The sequence below is a fragment of the Nycticebus coucang genome, chromosome 3 (genome assembly GCF_027406575.1).
Source record: "Nycticebus coucang isolate mNycCou1 chromosome 3, mNycCou1.pri, whole genome shotgun sequence".
Taxonomy (NCBI): domain Eukaryota; kingdom Metazoa; phylum Chordata; class Mammalia; order Primates; family Lorisidae; genus Nycticebus; species Nycticebus coucang.
Window position 1 is genome coordinate 112,742,592 of NC_069782.1, and position 23,188 is coordinate 112,765,779.

At 35.0% G+C, this 23,188-nt stretch overlaps 1 protein-coding gene across 1 annotated transcript in view; it reads left to right on the forward strand.

Annotated features, from left to right (window-relative positions):
• The first annotated feature begins 12,331 nt into the window (after positions 1-12,331).
• LOC128581091 (protocadherin-15-like) overlaps positions 12,332-23,188 on the forward strand; it is a 724,065-nt gene continuing 713,208 nt past the window's right edge. Inside the window, exon 1 of the mRNA XM_053583500.1 lies at positions 12,332-12,589. Within this exon, the coding sequence (XP_053439475.1) occupies positions 12,332-12,589 (258 nt within the window). The remainder of the gene's footprint in view (positions 12,590-23,188) is intronic.

Consider the following 23,188-nt stretch of genomic DNA (forward strand, 5'->3'; position numbering starts at 1 on the left):
ATATACTTTCACAGCACAACTGATGAGTACAGAAAATAAATTTCTTTACTCACTAACTCATTCACTTACACCTACATGTAGTTTGTCACTCCATAAAATACAGACTTCCTGAACACAATTTTATACCTTTTCTGCTACTCCATACGTAACACTCAGAACAGAGTTGAACAATCAGTACTTATTAAATGGATAAATAAATGTCCTGGATATTTGCTAGTACTAGATATACTAGAAACTAAAAAAACATTCTGTTTTCCGTACCGTGGTATGATTTGACATGTCAATTATAAAAATAGCACTTTCTGTTTAAAATGGAAATCACAGGGTTCTGCTTGAGTTTATGTTCATTGGAATATTGTTCAAACTCCATGCCTACTGTGGAAATAAAAGCTATTTAATTTTATTTTCCTTATACACCAAATATTTTACAATCCATACATGAGGATAAAGACAAATTTTTAGCATATAGCATGTTCTTAATATTTAAGAACTATACTTAGGAGCATGACATAACATATATCATGTGAAATATGGTAATTTTGCCTATATATTACGTTGGAAAGTATATACTCATTTTTTCCCTCTTTCTTTCTCTTGTGCTGGTGATTTATAATTACTAAAGTACACTTACAAGTCAAATTGAAACTGTACACTATTAGTATAAGCTTATTAAAGTATTACTAAGACCACTTTGCAACTTTTACCAACATTATGATGAATAGGATAAAATAGGGAAGAAAATTTTAACATAAAGGCACTTAAAACTTAGTATGTATTATTATTGTTCTTAAAGAATATAAATCCAAAAATCTCTATACTGGTCCCCTACCGTGTAATGTATTACCATATAAAAGGTATATTTTCCCCTTAACCCCAAGCTGCCAACCCATCATAGAAGCCTTGTGTACCATGTCCTTATGGATGTGCCCTTGGGCATGTCTCCTCTCCTCTCCTTTCTATAATTCATGCCTTAAATACAATTGTTTGAAAAAAGAGTTCTGTCTGGACATCACTTGGGTATAAGGCCTCCCTCCATACTCCTTATATCTTCATTCAAGATACATCACCTTATACTGGCAGTAGAAATCGACACTCTTCAGGAGGAAACTAGTAATCTAGGACTGAGGCTATCCTTTCTCTATGTCATTCAACATGGCAACATCTTCAACATTCAATGATCAACATATCAGAATATTTTCTAATCTAGCTTGTTCAGTCTTGAGTAGTGTCATCATTCCCTTTACATAGACAGTTTTATCAGTCTGTCATCTAATGAGAGGTAACAATAATGCTTGCACACACACTTGTTTTATTCTTTATTCCTGAATTCTCAATCATGATCTTTTGAAAAAATGTTACACACACACACATGCACACTCTAATAAATAAGCAACATAAAACAAGTCTTGAATATTCTAGGAACACAATTTGGGAGGTCTCCCACAGAGACCACTTCTTTGATGATCATGCAGAGAAATGCTGTAATAAGGGCAGAGTGGTGAAATGTTAGATCTGTTTTCCATAAAGATTCCATGAACTCATAAGAAGAAATAACTAAACAGAATAGTTTCAAAATAAGTGGTGGCCTCTATCCTGCTACATATATTCAGATGGATTCTGACCAAAGTTATGATGAACAGGAAAGATGCTCTGAGCATCTACTCACTTTAAGCTCTTCCCACCTTATGTGATAGGCAGAATGTTTTGGCTCCTCCCAAAGATCTGTGAGTATGTTATAGTGTATGGCAAGTGGAAATTAAAATCTGTGAATACGTTTTAGTATATGGCAAGTGGAAATTAAAGCTGCAGATGGAATTAAGATTGCTAATCAAGCGACTTTAAAATGGGAAGATTACCCTGAATTATTGAGATATAATTACAATTATAAACTGATATAATCACAAGTGTCCTTTAAAGTGAAAGAGACCGTTACAAGAATGGTCAGAAGGACGCATACTGAGAAACAATCAACTGGCCATTGCTGGTTTTGAAGATAAAAGGGGGTTATGAGCTAAGGAACATGCCTAATCTTTAGAACCTGGAAAAGGCAATGAAATAGTTCTCTCTAGAGACAACAGGTGGAACACAGATCTGTGAAAATCTCTATTTAGCTCTGTGAGACCTATTTTTTTCCTTCTAACTTCCTAAGCTATAAAATGCATTTGTGTTTTAAGGCACCAATTTTGTAGTAATTTGTTATGGCAGTAATAGGATTCTATTGCACCATACTTCATATTCTCTGCCATCGATGATTATACCTCTACCAATTAATGAGGCTCCCTTCCACTTGCTATATGACCTTCACCATGTGGCCTTATATCTTAATTGAGACATTGATGATCTCATAGCATTTTGAAGACAATTTGATATAATACATGGACATAATGTATTTTAGTAATGAAATATATATAGTTATATATATTAGTTTTATATAAATTACATAGTTTTTATACAAAATAAAATACTTTTTTAACTTGTATACCTATATATAGTTCTTATAGATAAAATACTTTTAGTTTTATATACTAATATAGACAAGGTAGGACAATTAAATTCACGAACTTGCCACCATGCACTTACATTGGCAGCACTGTACAAACAGCTCAGTACAGTTTCCGCACCTGGTGTATGAGTGTCTCACAGCTGTGCAACTGTGTTCACGTCAACGTGTGGCAGCGTCTTGCTGAGTGGCATTCATTGTCACTGTGTGGTTTTGCATGCCATTGTAAGAATGTCAGAGTTTGAATTAGAGTGATGAACAAAAGTTAAATTTCTTGTTAAACTTAGCAAGAGTAGAAGTGAAATCAGGGACATGGTAGTCCAAGTTGGTGGGGATAATACCATGAAGAAAATGGCAGTGCACAAATGGATTAAGTATTTTTCCTGAGGAGGGAGAAAGTGTTACTGATGAAGAGAGGTCAGGAGGCCAGTAATGAGGAGAACTGATGAAAACAATGCAAAATTTTTCGAATTGTGTATCAAAATTGTGAGAATCATAGCATATAAAGTAAACATCAATAGAGAAACAGTTATGAAAATCTTAACTGAAAATATTAGTATGAGAAAGGTAGGGCTCTTGCAGTAGCTCACAAGACACCGTGAGGGAGTTTTTAGACAATTAACTGTATTGGAAAACCTTCCACACTCTCCTGCTGTGGCCCCCCATGATTTTTTTCCTTATCTGAAGATAGAGGAAGTATTGAAAGGAAGACAGTTTGATGGCATTGAGGACTTCAAAGGTATGTAACAATGATAAATTTGACAGCAATTCCAGAAAAAGAGTTCCAAAATTGCTTTGAAGGGTGGACTAGGTCCTGGCATCAGTGCGGGGGAGAACGTCAAAGCTGGCTGTAATGAGATGCAGCAACGAGGTACACAGCGCTCTGTCTACCATGAGTCTGTGCACTTTCAGACCTCGTACATATGCAAGCGCATGCAATTCAGAAAACTGTAGAACACAGGTAGTAGTAAGTGTAATTAATATATCAATTGTGTATATTAGCACATAAAACAGAGAATATTTATATGCGAGTTTATCCTGTTTACCGCTCCTTTTTCTCGTTTTGCTTACTGCCAAAATGTCTTCTGTCCGTGACTGACTGTGGCTGTTTAACTCTGGATCCTCATAGAAAGTGACTTTTGTCTAATCTACTTTAGAATAGGTGAAATATTATAATTATTATAATATTATATAGAATATAATTATATATAATACATATATATCTCTATATATAATTATATATATAGAATAGAATCCTATTACTGCCATAACAAATTATATATATAATTATATTCTATATAATACAGAATGTTAGCTATTCTTAAGGCCATAAACTAAAAAAGCCTAAATTAAAGCACTGAAAGTCTAACACTGAAGTCTAACTGAAAGCAAGTATCTTTCTTTTCACAATACTGTGAAAATTAGAATATGAAAGAAAATACAACTATTCTGTTTTTTTTTTTTTTTTTTTGTAGAGACAGAATCTCACTTTATTGTCCTCGGTAGAGTGCTGTGGCATCACACAGCTCACAGCAACCTCCAACTCCTGGGCTTAGGAGATTCTCTTGTCTCAGCCTCCCGAGTAGCTGGAACTACAGGCGCCTGCCCCAGTGCCTGGCTATTTTTTTGTTGCAGTTTGGGCAGGGCTGGGTTTGAACCCACCACCCTCGGTATATGGGGCCCGTGCACTACCCAGTGAGCCACAGGCGCCGCCCTACTCTGTTTTTTTTTTTTTTTTAAGTAGTATTTGTCAATACACATGTGTCTGTAAATAATCCTATTTTTAATTTTGTTTATATTTTTATGTTTCTTTTTTAAGCTTATTTAGTTCTTAGGAAAATTTTCTTGAAATTTCCCCTCAAAACGATAAAGGAGATTTGAAAGCTATAGAGAATTATTGATAAATTATCCATACGACACAGACAAGCTACATAATATTTTCCAGAGTACTTAAATAATAAAATATTAAGATAAATGGTATTGGTCAAAAGAAAAAACTTCATGCACAAGCATGCTTTTGAAGCTGTGTTTTCTTGTAGATTTTTCTATACGTGTATAGAAAACTTGTTTAATTTTTAACACCAAATACATATAAAGAAATAGCTAACAATATCCCAGACACTTTTGTCAAAGTTAGTTATATAATTTATATACAATAAAAATATTATTTTTAAGCATGATATTTGATGCTTTTGAAGTGTATTTTTAATTGTCATACAACAAAATTCACACCTTTGGGTATAAAGTATTAGGAGATTTGACAAACACGTAGTTTTCTACCCACCACCACAATAAAGATAGTGAAATAGTTCCATTAAGCTGAAGAAACTCTGATGCAGCAGCTTTTTTTTTTTTTTTTTCTGATGCAGCTTCTTTATAGCAAAACTCCCTCTTTCCTTACAAGTGTGGTCTTGCTTTTTCCTGACTGTCATGTAAATGTAATCATATAGCACATGGCCTTCTGAGGGTGACTTCTTTCCCGTAGGTAAATGCGCGTATCAATCATATGCTCCTTCTTACTATTCAATAGACTACCTTGGATGGATCACCACAGTTCATTTCTCTGTTTACTAGTTGAAAGACATTTTTATTTTTAGTTTTTCACCATTATGAATAAGTGCATGATAGCCATTTGCCTGGAGTTCTCACTTCTATTTTGGGTAAACATCTAGGGCGTGTGGATACAAAGGCATTTGGCAATTCAATGCTTACTTTATACAAACCTGCCAGACGGTTTTCCGAAGTCGGCACTTCAATTTTTGTTCTCACCAGCAAGGCATGAGAGTGTCAGTGGCTGCACTTCCTTGCTCATGCTTGGTGCTAATAGGTTGCGTTTTGTTTGTAAGTTTGGCCTTTTTATAGATGTGGAATGTTGCCACATCCTGTTTTGCATTTGCATTTCGCTAATGACTGTTGTTGAGCATCTTCTCATTTGCTTGGCTGCTACTCTCCTCTCTGATAAAGTGGCTGTTCAAAACTTTGTCCAGGTCACTTTCCTCATTACTGACTTGATAGCCCTTTACCTATGCTGTACGAATATACTTTCTCGGATAGTTGATAGGCAAATATTTTCTTCGTATAACGTGTCTGTGTCCTATTATTTCTTAAAGAATGGTTTATGTTTTGTTTTCTTTCTTTTTCTTTGTTTGCCGAGCATTTGATTTTTTTTCCCCTTTAAAATCCATTTAATTATTTATTTTCCTATGGGTGTTGTCTCTGTTAAATGTTTGCCTCGTCTCAACGCACAAGTCTTCTTTGGTGCTTTCTTCTAAAGTTTTAAGTTTTCCATTTAGCCCCTAACATACTTTTACTCTTAATTTTGAGGAAAAAAAAAAAATCAATACAGGTCAAGGTTCACTATTTCACATATAGGTGTTCAATTTTTCTGGCACCACTTATTTGCAATCAATTTTCTTTAATTACCTTTAAAGCATGTTTGTCAAAAATAAATTGAATGTTTTTGTATGGTTCTACCTATGTTCTATTGTATTCTTTTTATCTGTATGTTTCTTTTTTCCAATAAAACACTGTTGTGATTACTCTCAATATATAATAGATCTTACAATCAGGTAGAGTGAGGGCTTGAAATAGTTTTCTTTCAAAATGTTTTGTTTATTATAATTATTTTCTATATCAATTTATGTTCAGTTTGTTGGTATCTACAAAATATCCAAGGATTTCAATTGGAATGTATAGAATCTATAAATCGATTTTGGAAGAATTGATGCTTTAATAGGTTTTCTAATCTATGAACACGGAGTACATACCCATTATTTAGGAACTTCTTTTTTTTTTTTTTTTTGTGGATTTTGGCTGGGGCTGGGTTTGAACCCACCACCTCCGGCATATGGGACCAGGGCCCTACTCCTTGAGCCACAGGCGCTGCCCAGGAACTTCTTTTGCTTCTTTGGTGTTTTTTTATTTTTCAGCATATATATCATGTGTATTCTTTGATAGATCTCAATGTATATATTTAATTTTTGCATATTTTACATGATATGGATTTTTTTAATTTATAGATATTCCTTACCAATATGTAGAGATGCAATTGAGTTCTGTCCTGTGATTTAATAATTTCCTTATTCTTAGAGATTTTGTTACTTTTTTGTTTTGCTTTGCTCTTTTTTTAAGGTTCCAGGTGTTTTTCTATGTAGAAAATTATGTTTTCTTTTGATAGAAATGTTATTCTTTTCAGTCTGGGGGATTTTACTGATTTTTCTTGCATTATTTTACTCTCTGTGATTTCCAATATAGCACTCCACAGTAGTGATGAGAAAAGACATTCTTTTTTGTCAATCTCTAACCTAGGTCTTTACATGGGATGTCTATCATGTTAAGGAAGTATTGTTAGTTTGCTGAAAGTTTTCATCACAATTGAATGTTGAATTTTTTGAAATCACTTATTTCTTATGGAATTTATTGATTTTCTTTCTATTCTGATAATAACAAAAATTGTAATGATTGGGGTTTTGATGATGAAACAGATTCACATTACTGGAATGAATGCTACTGGACTATGATGAATTACACTAGATGGATAGCTGGGTTGAATTTGTTTCTTTAAAAATGCTGCATCTATATTAATGAAGAATATTAGTTTGCTATTTTCTTTTCTTGTAATGACTGACTTTAGTATCAGAACAACAACTAGACTTACAAAATCAGGTGAGCATTATTCCTCTCTTTTCTATTTGGTGGATGAGATTGTTTAGCATTGTTAATATTTCTACTTTAAATGTTTGATAGAATTCCTCAACACATCTCTCCAAAACTTTGTTGCAAAGGTTGTTTTTTTATTTTAGTCTAAATTTAATTTCATGACTAAATGTAGAATATATGTTAGGTTATTCATTTTTTTTCTTGAGTGAGTTTTGGCAGTTTTTGCCTTTCATGGAAATCTGTTGATTTAAAAGTTTTTTTTTTTTTTTAATTTATGGATGCAGGGTTCTTTTAGTATTCCCTTACTTACATTAAATATTTTACTTTTTATAATGACATCCCTTCTTTTGTCATGATGTAGGTAGTTAGGGTCTTTTCCTTGCTCTCATTTTGTCTCTGTTTCTCTGTCTCTGTCCTTCTCAATCAGTCTATCCAGAATTTAATCACTGTATTGATGTAATATGCCCCCCAATCACTTACTAGAAATCTAATGATAGGAATTGGAACTTAAATTTGTCCTCTTCTCAATCCATTCTCTCATGCAGTATTTTTCAAACTATTTTTTATCTTTCGAGCACACTTGAACCTATAGTTAAACTTCCATGGCACAATTATGTTCTTTGAACTTCTTTGAAGAAGTTCTCTAGAATGATCTTTAGAAATTTTCCCAGTACACCTAAGATCCTCTCACAGCACACCAGTTGAAAATCACTGGTCTATTATGCTGTTTGATTACTTTAAATATAGATTCTTGGACCTATTTTTTTCTGATTATTTTCTTCTGTTTACATTCTTTCTCTCTTATCTACTTTTCTATCACTTTGTTTCTATAGCTACTTACTCTACACACACACACACCCCATACACACAGACACACACCTACCTCTGATACACAGAAATATTGTAAAGATGAGATTGATTTTGAGGCATGGCTATAGAAACAAGTTCATTATTTTATAAACATTTCCAATGCTTACCATTTAAAAATATTTTTTTCATAAAAATGCATGGATTCTTGAGAATTAAATTAAGTTGCTCAGTTGAATTTGTTTCCTTTCTATTTTCTAGATTTATTTTTAGGCAGTAAGTAAAAATTAGTCAATATTTTTAAGCAAGACATATAAAAGGCTTTTAGAACTGCTGTTGACTCCTAGCTTTTACGAAAAAAAAAAAAAAAGAGAGAGAGAGAGAAGGTGAAAGAGTTAAAATGTAGATTAAGTAGAAAACTGTTATTTTACAGCCCAAACTTGCTCACGTTTTATTAGAAAGGCAGAATTATGCCCTGAGGTTTGCCTGCTTATCCTTGTGACTGCTGCCTACATGAATTCAGGCACATATCTGTTTAGATCCCCCTTAATTCATGTGATGACCTTTGACAACCATGTCAGGGCATATCAGCAGTGTTTATCACCAGAAACGAAGTCTGACATGAAATTCTTCCACTGAAAACTGTTCCCCCGGAATTCTAGTTCCAACCTTTTGTGCTCCTCTCTGCTGCCATCTATTATTGGGTTCTGGTGCTCTCACGTGGATGCTCTTCCCACTCTCTTTATTTTAGCTTAAACCTGCTTTTTTTGGTTGTTGTTGTTTAACAAAGCTGTAAAAATAGAACTTGCCAGTTCCTAAATATGTTCTTCATTTAGAGTGAAATACAAGCTGTAGACTATTTCTTCATGAACACTGATGTTGCAATGTCTTCTTAATTACATTCCTCCTTACACCAGAGAAATAAGGGGCTAATTTGTAATTTTGAGTCCATCTATCGTAAATCCATTGCTTTCTTCATGTGACATGTAGCTCGTTAATTTACAATTTAAACCTTATTAATTGTCTAAGATAAGGGACTTCCTCTCCACTGGTATTCAGCTCTTTAGTTGCTCTCAGCACTACTATAATTTAAATGCATGTTTACGAATCAGTAATCTTTATTCATAGGTATTTGTTTTTGAAGTGGTAAAATGGTAGCATCCATTTTCAGTATCATTCATTTCCCAAAGTGGCTTATGACCCTGAGAGTTGGAATGTTTCATGACTCAATGTAATTCCTTATTTTGCCATTCAAAGTTCATAAAAGTCATTTCTGTGTTTCTAAATAATGAGAACATGCTTTAAAAATGTGTTTGTGATATATGAATATATACAGCAGGAGTGTGTGTATAACTTTGTTGTCGTTGCTGCTAACCCTTGGTCTTGCCTTTCTCCTGTGTTGAATTAGTTATTTCAGGAATGTCTTATTTTGTTACAATTATTGTATATTAATTCATGTTTTTCTGCATTTTTTTTTGAGCATTATAAAGTTTTACATATAACCTATTAGTAAAGACCTGTAACTCTCTGGAACTAATTACTTGATAGATAGGAAAATCAAACACTAATCAAATATTTGTATAGTTATTTACTTAGCATGAGAAAATTATTTTAATTCAATTGCAAATCAAGTATGTTACTTGAGATATAGTGGTAAAATATCGTGGATGTATTCCCTTCCTTTATGGAACTCAGTATTGTTTACTGATACATCCTTAGTTTGAGCACAGATCTAACAAACATGTAGGAATTAAGAATCTCAATATTTCTCTTAACCCACATGTGCATAGTAATTTCCATTAACTTAATTATGAAAAGTTTTTTTTTTAAATTTTAAGCAAATGTCTTCTACTCAGAAATTGAATAGAAAAGAATTCATGACATATGATGTAAACATTTTTCACACTTAAATGTATTTGTTTATACCACAAAGATAGAAGTTACAAATATTGTAACATGTGAGTAGGGCGCCAGCCCCATATGCCGAGGGTGGCGAGTTCAAACCCAGCCCCGGCCAAACTGCAACCAAAAAATAGCCGGGCGTTGTGGCGGGCGCCTGTAGTCCCAGCTGCTCGGGAGGCTGAGGCAAGAGAATTGCGTAAGCCCAAGAGTTAAGAGGTTGCTGTGAGCCGTGTGATGCCACGGCACTCTACCCGAGGGCTGTACAGTGAGACTCTGTCTCTACAAAAAAAACAAACAAACAAAAAAAAAAAACAAATATTGTAACATTAGGTGAATAGATCATACTAAGACATAAAAGTTATAGGGGTGATCTAGAAAGGTTATGATGAGAATAATAGGGATGCTCCTATGAAATTTAAGGGGTGGCTAATGATAAACCTGAATTTTAACTCTTAGACATGGCCTTGAAGCATTTAACTACAAATCTCAAGGCCAATTTTAGAGTTTTTATGACACTAAAATATTTCTTAAGATATTTAAGAAGCCTACAAGATGGTTTTATTTATTTATTTTTTTTCTGGAAAATTGTTTTTCTTTTTCTTTTTTTAAATTAAATCATAGCTGTGTACATTAATGTGATCATGGGTCACCATACACTGGTTTTACAGGCCATTTGACACATTTTCATCACACTGGTTAACATAGCCTTCCTGGCATTTTCTTAGTTATTGTGTTAAGACATTTACATTCTACATTTACTAAGTTTCACATATACCCTTGTAAAATGCACCGCAGTGTAATCCCACCAATCACTCTCCCTCCACCCACCTCCCCCAAGATGGTTTTATTGTGCTCTGGAAAAAGTTGCTTAAGCAAAGGTATCTTTTTGAAAATTATGACTTCAGTACTGAAATTAGATCATAATGCTATTAATGCAGCGTTTAAACACATTGGCTCCTTAAAAACAATTTATTTGAGTCCTAGGGTAAAGTTTGTGTATTTCATAGTACTCACATGCTTGATATATGCATGACTAAACCTATCCATAGCTCACTGGACACAAATACAACCTGCGTGCTCTGAATCCCATTATTTCTTGTTACCTACCAGCCCTCTGCTGGTCTTGGCACTATTAAAACAGGCCGCCCTTTGGTCATGACTGGTGCAGCTATTTACAGAAACCGGTGGTGTCTGCGATAGACAGTTGGCCTCACAGGATATCTGACACCTAGAGAGAAAGATCTTCTCTGATTACAGAGCTGTGCCCCACTTTAGTCTGTCTGGCATTGTTCTTTCTAAGTCCTGTAAAACTGTGACGTTGTGAAAGAAAATATAACTGAAGTCTAAGTGGCCAATGTTTCTTAAGTGAAAATTGAGTCTGACAGAGGTCAAGTAACTTAAGCTGGAGACATTTCCAACTTCCAGCCTGCATGCCATTCAACATTCTGTATCACTTCATTGATAGGCATAGTACCAGAAATTAAGATGAGCTGTTTAGTTCTACTGCTGCACACAAATACAAATAGTATTCCAAATGTTCAAGAAAAATGGAGTTATCAGGAAAAGGGTTTAACCTTTTGATAAATTTATTATGTTTCGCTCCCTTGGGTCAAGAAAAACAAACAAACAAACAAACAAAAACTTAGGATCAGATTGTGGGCACAGGGGAGCCTGCACTGCCCTCTCCTGCTGGGGTGTAGCAAGGCCGCTTCCTTCCTCCTCCCTTTCTTCACCAATTACCTGGGCATCACCTCCGCTGCACCTATGGGATTTCTCCAGCTCTCTCAGTGTAGGCGAGCCTGTTCCCAGAGGCAGCTGGTGCTGTTCTTGCACCTCAAAGGAGAAAATAGCAGGCCGAGCACAGCCTGGTCCCCGTGGCCACCATGACCATGAAGGACCAGACAAGCAATAGAACCAACAAGAATAACCCCAGACCCAGCAACTTCGGGGTCTTCAACAGACTGTAGTGAAGAAATCAGACGGGCACCCTATTCTCCATGTAAGGCCCTCTGGCCAGTGGTTCTATCCATAAGGGGGGCCTTTGTCCAGCAGCCCATGAACCGCAGTGCTGGGCAGCTGTGCTGGGAGAGACTGGGCGGTGCTGAACATGGAGGTGGCTGCAGAGCCAATCCCAGCAGACTCACAGTGAAAAAGAGCAGCAGGGGCTTCGACTACGGGGTTTGCCTGTTGCTGGTGCCGGTGACAGAGGCAATCCTCGGTGAAGCTTGAGTTGCCGACCATTGAGGCAGAGCTGACACAGGTCAAGTCCAATATTGATGCCCTACTGAGTTGCTTGAAGCAGATCCCTAAGGTGCAAAAAAAGCAAACCCAGATGGCAACAGCAGCGCTGGCTGGCAGTGCTGGTGGCAATGGCAGTAGTGGTAGCCGCAGCTGGCCACTAGTCACCAGCCCCCTCACCCTTGAAGACAAGCCCTCTGAGGGAGGCATACCCCAGGGACAAGCATGGACTCCAGACAACGAATCCAAGGACTAGGGGCTGCTGACGCGAAGCAAGGAAGCCTCGCTTGGACACAGATGCGGAGGGCGGGGCCTCCAATACGCAGCCGGTCTGGAGCAAAGGCCGCCCCAGAAGAGAGGAATTCCTGCTGCAGGGCTCAGGCGAGCGTCCACCCTGCATGCTGCCCCTCGGCCAGTACCAGAGGAAAGCTGGCGGCAGGCACCTGCTGCTCTCGCATCCAACCACTGCCACATCCTCTGCATGTGGGTTTCTGGCCTCCCCTTCCCCGTACCTGTCCCCGTCTGCACTTCCCAGGGCAGGGAGCAGAGCGCAGGGGTTTCCTCACGCTCTGTCCCCACCCCCAGAACTCTCCTGGGCTTGTGGCTTTTCTATAGGTTTTTCTATAGGTCCACAGGGAGTGACCCTGACAATAAAGAGACTGCACTCCCCTCAAAAAGAAATTTGTTTGATATGTTAAAAAAATTAATTTCCAAGTGTAAATAAGATAGAGAACAAAATGCAACCTAATGGATATATGACCAAACACATTGAAATGTTTTCCAGTATTTATCCAAAACATTAAAATTTTCATAATAAAGATTTCGGTTATATTAATAGTTTGTAGGGGCACTGGTTATACTTAGTATTAATGTGCTAAAATATGTATACACTGAGTTCTAAAATCTTTCATGGTCTGTAGAACACTGACTAGTTAATTATCCGGATTTTATTTAAACTGTCACTTCTTCATTTTAAGAAAGCCACAGCAGCGCAGATGGAAAGAATTAGCAAATATCAGCAATGTGAACATTTGTACGCCAGTATGAAAAACAGAATATTGGTCTCCAACCAGTACATGTTTTATCAACTTACATATGTTCCTCTTCTGCTTCTGTCCAAAGCATGAAGTTGAAGAATGACACATGTAACTACTGTTGAAATGCAAGACGTTATTATTTTTCCGCTCCCATAAAATGAATGCTTCAATTTATTTTAGATTAAGTATTTTTTGCAATAGTAATTAGGAAAACACTTCCATTATTCCTCTTACATTTGGGTTAAAGGAGGAAGTAGGAGCAATAAAGAAAGTATAATTCACTTCTTTTGACAGAAACAGGCTGAAATCTAGTTGGTAGTCATTGTAGAGGCTGTTATTTTTTGTAGCAGCCAGTAGACAATGAACAGGCTACTAATGACATAATGTATTGCTATTCCAAAGCTTTGTGTGGAGGCTACTATAGTCTTGAGAGAGGAATGCTTTGCTCAGAAATTTAACCAACACTAAGAATCAAATCATCAGTGTTAAATAACATTCAACTGAACATGACTAATTTTGAAATTAGTATTAATAGTTTCCATCATATTGCTTTTCTGGTGCTATTTATTGATTTATCAGTGTTTATAATTCTCAGAGGTAAGCTCTTATGACTAGGAAAACTGATGTTTTGTTTCCAGTTTTATAAAGAATCACTTCATGATCCTCCTGTAGTGTGGGACTGAAAGCATCGATCTGAATTAGTGTAATTAGAGGAAGAAGGATTACTCAGATTTTCACTTGGTAGGATTATGCCAATATCATTGTGAATTTCCATTTTTATACCTTTTATACAATTAGGAATTGTTAGTAATAGCCAAGACTTCTTTTGTGTTGTTATTTAATACTCTCAATAATAGAAGGTAAGGTGGATATTATTGTTTTTATTAATGTGAATATCACCCTCATATCTATTTTGTAGGAAAAAACAAGGCTTAAACAGAATAAGCAATATACCATTTAAGGAGATCCATATTGATGTACTAATATATTTACTTGTTGGGTGTTTAGTGGACCCCAACTGGGGACAGTGCCCAGCAAAAGAGATAGTGCTGAACAAAACTTACACCTCTGAACTTAGTGCATAAAACTGGGAGCCTGTCAGGGCATACACTGTTTCATATGCCTGGTGGCAGCATGAGAACAATACAGCACCTGTCCTATTTCTCAGGAGTTTTTATTGGGAACATAAACAGTTTATGTGCAAGAAAGCACAACAGTCAATAGTCAGCAGTCAAAGTTAAAAATGAGAGAGGGGAGATTACAGCCCCCAGGAAGGTTAGGAAAAGGGTAAACAGGGACATAGGGTCATGGAACATCTGAAAAGTCCAGATAACAGTGCAACAAGAGGAGAGAGGGAGGAGAGCAAGCCTCATCTCAGAAAGACATCTCAGCTTCTCTAGCCTAAGCTACTACCCTGTTTCCCCGAAAATAAGACAGTGTCTTATTTTAAGGTGTGCTCTCAAAGATGTGCTAGGTCTTATTTTCAGGGGATGTCTTATCTTTCCTGTACGTAGGTCTTATTTTCGGAGGATGTCTTATTTTGGGGGAAATAGGGTAGTTGATGGTCTTAGCTGCCTGCACTGCTAATTTCCCCATGCAGGGATAGTCACACACACATTCCCATGACTGGGCACCTTCAGACTCCTTTCTTTTCAATTAGGAATATGGGGTAACCCACCTGCAGTCTTTATCCTGGCTTTTGAAGGGGGCCTATGTGGTTTCAGCCTATCTATTCCCACATTTACTAATATTATTTTAATATGTAATAATGTATACAGTAGGTTTATTTCTTACACATCTCAGTCTATCCAATAAGTGAAGAATATGAGAACCAAGCAGATGGCGTTCTTTTGCTGAACACACACAAAGATGTGATTGAATTTCAGAAACTATGAGGAATAAATGCAGCTATCTTGTTTAGTGATTGAGCAAATGATTTCTAACTGAAGAGAATGGAAACTTCCATGTAATGCACTATCACACTATTTGCTTTTCTTTCTTTTTATTTGGAATGAGAAGATAGACAGTGATTTTAAAAATTGAAGACAAATATACATAGTCATGTTATGCTAGTCAGAAATTATTCTTTCCCAAACCAGGGTACTTTACAACATGATGCCTAGCACAAGATGTGAAAATGTAATACTCCTCTATGGAAAAAACAAAATCTACTCTTTGCTTAAGACATTTTGTTTTTATGTTTTAAGTGATCATCAGAATAGTATAGCTCATATTTAAGGGAACAGTTATGAAAATCCATTTGAACAGGCCAAGTAAATAAATGTAACCTGACATACACTCACACATGCACATACACACTCTTTATTCTAGTGTGTAGGGTATGATGCTGCCTTGAGGGTGTGAGATTAGGAGTAACATATTTGATGTAGTCCAATTCAGGGCCTAGAAAGCAGCCAATGTTATGAGAATAACTAAAATAAGAGATGACAGACAACCTGGAGACTCAGATAAAATCCTTATTATGGACAAAGAAAAAGCAGAGAAATTAAAACCAACTAACAGCAAAATTCACAAAACTAGTAGAATTTCTAAAAGTGGAAGCACTAAGAATGACCAGCAAGTGGATTAACAAGAGGAAAGGAAGTTAATTCTACTTCTGAAAATATTTTAAATCTGTGTTTCATTAAATGCTGACACTCCTCGACTCCAGTAAAAAATAAAAATAAAAAATATACTGTCACTATTATTTTATTATACTAATAAAACTAAGCACTTAGTTATGTCTCAGAAATATTAGCAAACTACTTATTTCTAAAGTTACTAATTTTTCTAAATTCAAACCTTAATTGTAACTCTGATTTAACATCTTTTAATTTATTTTGGGGGAAAAAGTTCATTTTTCCAGTTTTAATTAATTTTTTTATGGAATTCTTAGGTCTTCTCATACAATAAACAGTACTTTTTGATAAACTTAAGAATTCTTTCCCAGAAAAGTCCTTTGCCTGTTGATATCCAATGATGCTCCAGTCCAAAAATACATACACATACTCACATACTTTATTCTAGTCAATTATATTTGTAGAAAGAACTAGAACTTTGGTTAAAACACACCCATTAATTTAGTAATCTTTTATTCTATATTTATAGGCCCATTTCTTAAGGATTTTTAGCATAAAAACTAAAAATTTTCTGTACTTTGTTAAGATTTACTCAGATTATATTCCATTTAATAAAGTATATACTATTTTATCACCTCAATAAAAACTAAACAACTCTTATAAGATTTAGTCATATTCCCACATGAACTTATCTACTTTACTTGATACAAATGGACAATCAAATGTAAACCATGACTTTTATTTTATTTCTTGAAATTCTGAAATCCACCCTCTACATCACTTTGTCATAGTGATTTATCGACAATAAGAAGCTGGCCTTATTCCCCTTCCATTTAGCAGTCCCTTGTCTCCATTATGATTATCCATATGGCACTGGACACATCTTCTGCATCAAAGTCTTGGTCTGCTTCTCAGTCTCATTCATCAGCACTCCCAAAATGATGTTTATGTTGCAATAATACAGAACTATTTATAGCTCCTTCAACACATTTATGCCCTTTATTATTGCCTACCCATGTTTATGCTATTCCTGTTGCTAAAACATGACAGTCTCTGACTTATTTACTAGCCAAACTCATTATCTACATTTAAAGATTATGTCAATGTCTTCTAAAAAGATACTACCTATCTACTAGACTGGGCTAAGGGGGGCTTGCTCTAAGCTATATAGTATCACCTCTTCAAAAATGATCTGTGTATGGGTTTGTTTATTCCTTTAAATTACTAATACTTTGATGAGCCTGTGTATGTTTCTATCTTTGTATATTCATCACTGAGCATTGCTTCTGGCAAACTTAGGTAATGCATATTTTTTTGAATGAAATGAACTGAGAATCAGAATAGCATATGATTGCAATGAGCCTCAGCAACAACAAAAGCAAGAAAATGGAAAATAAAAAGAGTATCACCTCAAATAACTTTGAGCATTAATAAAAGGTCTTGTATTACTTTGAAATAAAGGCATGTTTCAATGCGTAAGATATACTAGATCTTTCCAGGAATCAATCCACATGCTGCTCTGTTTTCTTTACTATTTGAAAACAATTATTTTATTTATGTATCCTCCATTTTTTTTGGTAACTTCTGAAGTAAGGTCTTGGTCTCTGTAATTATTTCAAACTTTAATCAGTTTCTATACGTGCAACTCACTCCCAATGGGAAATATATCAAAATATGATTTATTTAAACCCCTTTTTTTCTTAAGCCCATGTGGACCTTTCTTAAGCCCTGATTGTCAATTTGTATCAAGTAAAGTAGATAAGTTCATGTTGGAATATGACTGAATCTTATTACAGGATAATAGTACTGTGTTATTGTTGCCTGATGCACTATTTATTTCGCTAGGGGAGGCTGCTGTCACTGCAATTGCTTGCAACACATTTCATTAACTGGGTCTTGAGTGCTCCGCTCCTTTGAGACTGACCAGGCTTGACTCCCACTTTCCGAGCAGTGGTAATAGCTCATGGTACAATTCCATTAATCGCCAATAGAGGGTAGCACCTAGAAGAATGTGTTTGTCATCACCAGTAGAGGTCAGCACCTGGTAGCATAACAGGATAGCTATAGTGCTCCGCATTTCTTAATGTGAAAACACTGAAAGCCTTTTCAAATTGTGTTAGATAAATAGGTCTATATAACATTATGCAGTTTGGTTCTGTGTTCTCAACAGGATTTTTTGCTTCCTATTTAGTAAGATTTAAAATATAACTTTTGATTTTCTATTTCCTGAGAGTAAGACTTTTCAATATTTGGTATGATGAGGCCAAACTTAGAGATACTACAATTCTTCTAAAATTTGATGTTATTCTCTTCTACCTAGCTAAGGCATTTCACCTATCAGTATCAGCGATGCAGGTCCTACATTTATTTAAGTTACCAGTGTAATTTAGATTCTAATATTGACTTTGGGTAATGTTTAATCATTAGATAAATATTTAAATGTGATATATACATAAAGATCATATCTTTTTCAATTAGAACACTAGTTCCTTGCTAATAGTGTATGTTCTTCAAAGCAACTAATGGAGATTTTGACTAAATAAATATTTACTAGGTTCTCTTACAATGAGAAACTCAGAGCATTGATATCATTCTTTATATCTGAAAATATGAGAGATTGGTTCCCTTGTTCCCTTTATCTGCTTTTAATATCTAGTTAAATCCATATTTCTCAAATATATTTCAGAACTAATTTTAGGAAGTGACATGACTACAAATAGTTTTGCATGTTTGTGTAATTTGAACATATCTTTATTCTTTTCTTTCTTTCCTTCTTTCTTTTTTTGCAGTTTTTGGCGGGGGCCAGGTTTGAACCCGCCACCTCCAGTATATGGGGCTGGCACTCTACTCCTTTGAGTCACAGGTGCTGCCCCCTATTATTATTCTTAATCTCCTTTTCTATTGCTAGTGAGGATGACCTTACCATTTTTGTAATTGGCTATACACAAGGCACATTACAATTTAGTAACACAATATATTCGTGTTCCCTTTTTGAACATTTAGTTTGTACAAAAGAATAATTATTTATATGTTAAAGCTCCAAAGCTAGAAAATGTCTGGAAAAAAACAAATAATACATTTTGTTTCTTAATTTTTTCATTTTAAAAATTCCTCTGTACTGAAAATTTTCAATAGGCTTACACCTCAAATGTCTGTAACATATAAATTTCACCCTAACAAAAATAAGAATATTTTAATTACAAAAGTGTTAAAATTAAATTATAAAACTTCTGAACTATCAAAATAATGCCCAGTCAAGTTATAACTACAGCTATTGATAAAGCACGGCTACCTAGAATGAATTCATAGAGAAGATTAGTGAAATTTTACAAATAGGTTTTTTGCATTTTAAACTACAGCTTATAATGCAAAAAGTTTTTATTTGTTACTGTAGTACATATTAATAGCTCTATAAGCACTCTAACTTCAACTATCCTTGATAGTATTCCCCCTAAGATGCTAGATTTAATATTTTAATAATTGTTATAAACCTATATACTATATACTATAAACCTATATACTATATAATATTATAATCTATGTTTTTAGAGTTTAATGAATTCAACATTATTGCATGCAGTTAGACAACCCCTGGAAAAAAATATGCAAGAGACTTCAGCAATGAATTTATATTGATAATATTTATGAAGTTAAACTGTATATTATGTAAAATGAGTCTAGAAATGGTATTAATAAAATCTACTTCTAAGAATCAGTCTAAGGAGACTGATATTCTGTAGTTTCATTATATTAATATGTAAAAGTGCATTAATTTTTACATTAATATGTAAAAACGTGACAATATTATTTGTTGAAGGTAGTCTTTCCCATCTTAAAAGAAACTCCTTCCCTCCCTCCCTCCCTCCCTCCCTTCTTTCCTCCTTCCTTCTGCATATCTTTCTGCATTTCTTTCTACATACATCTTTAATATAAAATCATCTTTAAATAAATTGCATTCTCGGGATAATAATGTATTTTTAACGTTTATGAAAATTTAAATTCATACCTGCAGATAAACCAACTTAAATCACATTCAAGATATCATGACCTGTGAACTAAAAATGTGTTACAACCAAAATAGTGAACTATTTTGAGGGCTAGACAATTTTTAAAACTCTCAATAATATATAAATAATAATAACTTATTTCTGATAATGTATATGATTTTTTATTTTATTTCAAAGTTACTCATTTTTATTCTATTTCAAAGTTTCTATCAAAAATTCATTTCTTATTGATAACTACAAATAAATAAAAAATGAAGTTATCTCTGCAAGTACCTCATAACAAAATCATCAACAAAAGTTGTTACTTTTGGACAGGTGAGATGGCAAAAATAAAGACACATACATAGGCAAAAACATTCTTGAGGTGATTTACAGCCACACAATTTTACTTTAAGATGTAAGATAATTTTACTTACTGAAATTTTTTGGAATATCTTAGAGTAATTTTACTTACGGAAATTGTTTGGAATTTCTGCAGAAGTCAAAATTAAAACAAAATAATAAACAAGGAAGGGCCATGCCAAAACTGAATTTAAACTCAAAATTTAGAGTAGAAATTAAAATACAAAAGTATATTTTTAAATAGTTTTTTTTTTTAATCTGAAATAATCTTTGTTAAGTCAGAATTATGATGCTTTTGACTTTCAGATGCTAATACTGTTTTTCATTCTTCCAGGAAAGATTTTCCTGTGGGTTTCGGTGCTATTTGATAGCATTTTACCCACAGAGGAGCTGCTTTCAAAATTGGAGTCAAACCTCTCAAATCTGCCACTGCTTCATCAACTCAGTTTATATAATATATATATATTTTTTTCAGGTGCCCACCACAATGCCTGGCTATTTTTATTTTATTTATTTATTTATTTTTTATTAAATCATAGCTGTGTACATTGATATGATCATGGGGCATCATTCACTAGCTTCACAAACCATTTACCAAGTTTCACATATACCCTTGTAAGATGCACTGCTGGTGTAATCCCACCAATCCCCTTCCCTCTACCCCCCCTTCCCCTCCCTCCCCTCCCTTTCTCCCTTCCCCCTATTCTTAGGTTGTAACTGGGTTATAGCTTTCATGTGAAAACCCTAAATTAGTCTCATAGTAGGGCTGAGTACATTGGGTACTTTCTCTTCCATTCTTGAGATACTTTACTAAGAAGAATATGTTCCAGCTCCATCCATGTAAACATGAAAGAGGTAAAGTCTCCATCTTTCTTTAAGGCTGCATAATATTCCATGGTGTACATATACCACAATTTATTAATCCATTCGTGGATCGATGGGCACCTGGGCTTCTTCCATGACTTAGCAATTGTGAATTGGGCTGCAATATTTTTGTATGTCATGTCAATGATGTTCATAGCATCTTCACTGAGAGGAGATTCCATCTCACAATTCTGTGCATTTAAGTTTTATCATGCGATTATAACAATCCAGTCACATTTTCTGGATCTACTTCAAATTTTATTTCTTTTGCTATTTCAACCACATTTGTAGCTGCTGTCATTAAAGGAAGAAATATTCCACGAAAGCTGGAATCAACTTCTTCCAAATTTCTGTTAAGGCTGATATTAGTACCTTCTTCTGTGACTTACAAATTGAATGACTTTTAGAATGGTGAATTTTTTTCCAGAAGGTTTTCAATTTGCTTTTCCCAGATTCTTCAGAGTAATTGCTGTCTCCATGGCACCAATAACCTTTAAGAATAAATTTCTTAAATAATAAGTCTTAAACAAAGAAATTGCTCCTCAATTCATGGGCTTCAGAATCAATGTTGTCTAAGCAAGCATGAAAACCAGGCATAGAAATCCGTGTTGTATATCTCCATCAGTGTTCTTGGTGCCTGGGTACATTGCGAGTGAAAACACACACACACACACACACACACATACATTTTTTGAGAGAGAAAGTCTCATCCAATTGACCCAGCTGCAACCTCAAGCTTCAGGGCTCCTGCCTCAGCCTTACAAGTAGCTGGGATTACAGATGTTTATCACTGTACTCCACTAATTTTTCTATATTTTTGCACAAATGAAGTCTCACACTTGCCCAGGCTGGTCTCAAATGCCTTATTTCAAGCAATCCTCCCACCTTGGCCTCCCAGAGTGATAGGATTATAGTCATGAACCACTGTACCCGGCCAAACAGTAATATTTTGAAAGAAAGCTTTTTTTCTAAGCAGTAGGTTGAGTAGTAGTCTTAAAGTATTCAGTCATTTATACTGTGACCAGGTGTAGTGTCACCCAGGCTCTGCTGTTTCATTTATAGAGCACAGGCAGAGTACATTTAGTGAAATTATTAAGGGTCGTGGGATTTTCAGAATTATCAGAGAGCTTCAATTGGCTTCAGTTTAAAGTCATCAGCTGTATGATCCCCTAACAAGAGAATCAGCCTCTCCTTGGAAACGTTGAAGCCAGGCATTGCCACTTCCTTCCTAGCTCTGACAGTCTTAGATGGCATTTTCCAGTGTAAGGCTCTTTCATATGCAGTCAAAGTTTGTTGTCAGAGTAGCTGCCTTCATCATCATCTCAGCTACTGTTCTGGGTAAGTTGCTGCAGCTTCTACGTTAGTATTACGGCTTCCCCTGCACATCTGTGCTATGTAGATGGCTTCTTCCTTAAACTTTACTAACCAGCCTCTGCTATCTTCAGACTTTTATTCTGTAGCTTCCTTATCTCCCTTAGTTTTCATGAAATTGAAGAGAGTTAGAGCTTTTTTCTGTATTAGGTTTTGGCTTACCGAAATACTGTGGTTGGTTTGATCTATCCAGACCACTCAATTTATCTCCATCTCAACAATTAGTTTGTTTTGCTTTCTTATCTGTGCATTCACTGGATTGTCACTTTGAATTTCCTTCAAGAAAGATTTCATTTACACCTTGGCCACCTGTTGGGTGTAGGAGGCCTACTTTCAGCCTATTTTGCCTTTCGAAGTGTCTTTCTCATTAAGCTGACTTTTCTTTCTGATTAAAAGTGAGAGAGCCAGGGCTCTTACTTTTACTTTAACACTTAGCAGACATTGTATGGTCACTAATTGATCTAATTTAAATATTGTGTGTCTTAGGGAGTTTGGAGAAGAGGGAGGGAGAATGGAGGTCAGTCTATTGATGGGGTGTTCAGAATAGACATAATGTTTATTAATTAAGTTTGCTATCTTAACTGGCTATGATTAGTGGAACTCCAAAACATTTAGAATAGTAACACCAATATCACCAATAATAAAAATGTTTGAAATTTTGGGAGGATTACCAAAATGTGACATAGAGATAAAAAGTGAATACATGGTTTTAGAAAAGTAGTACCAGTAGATTTTTCTGGACTCATAGTTGCCATAAACCTCCAATTTATTTTTAAAAATGAAATATTTGTGATGTGAAATAAAGCAAAGTGCAATAAAACAAGGTTTGCCTGTATTGGCTCATTTATTCCTGAGATTTTTCTAAATATCAAGAGTTTTTAC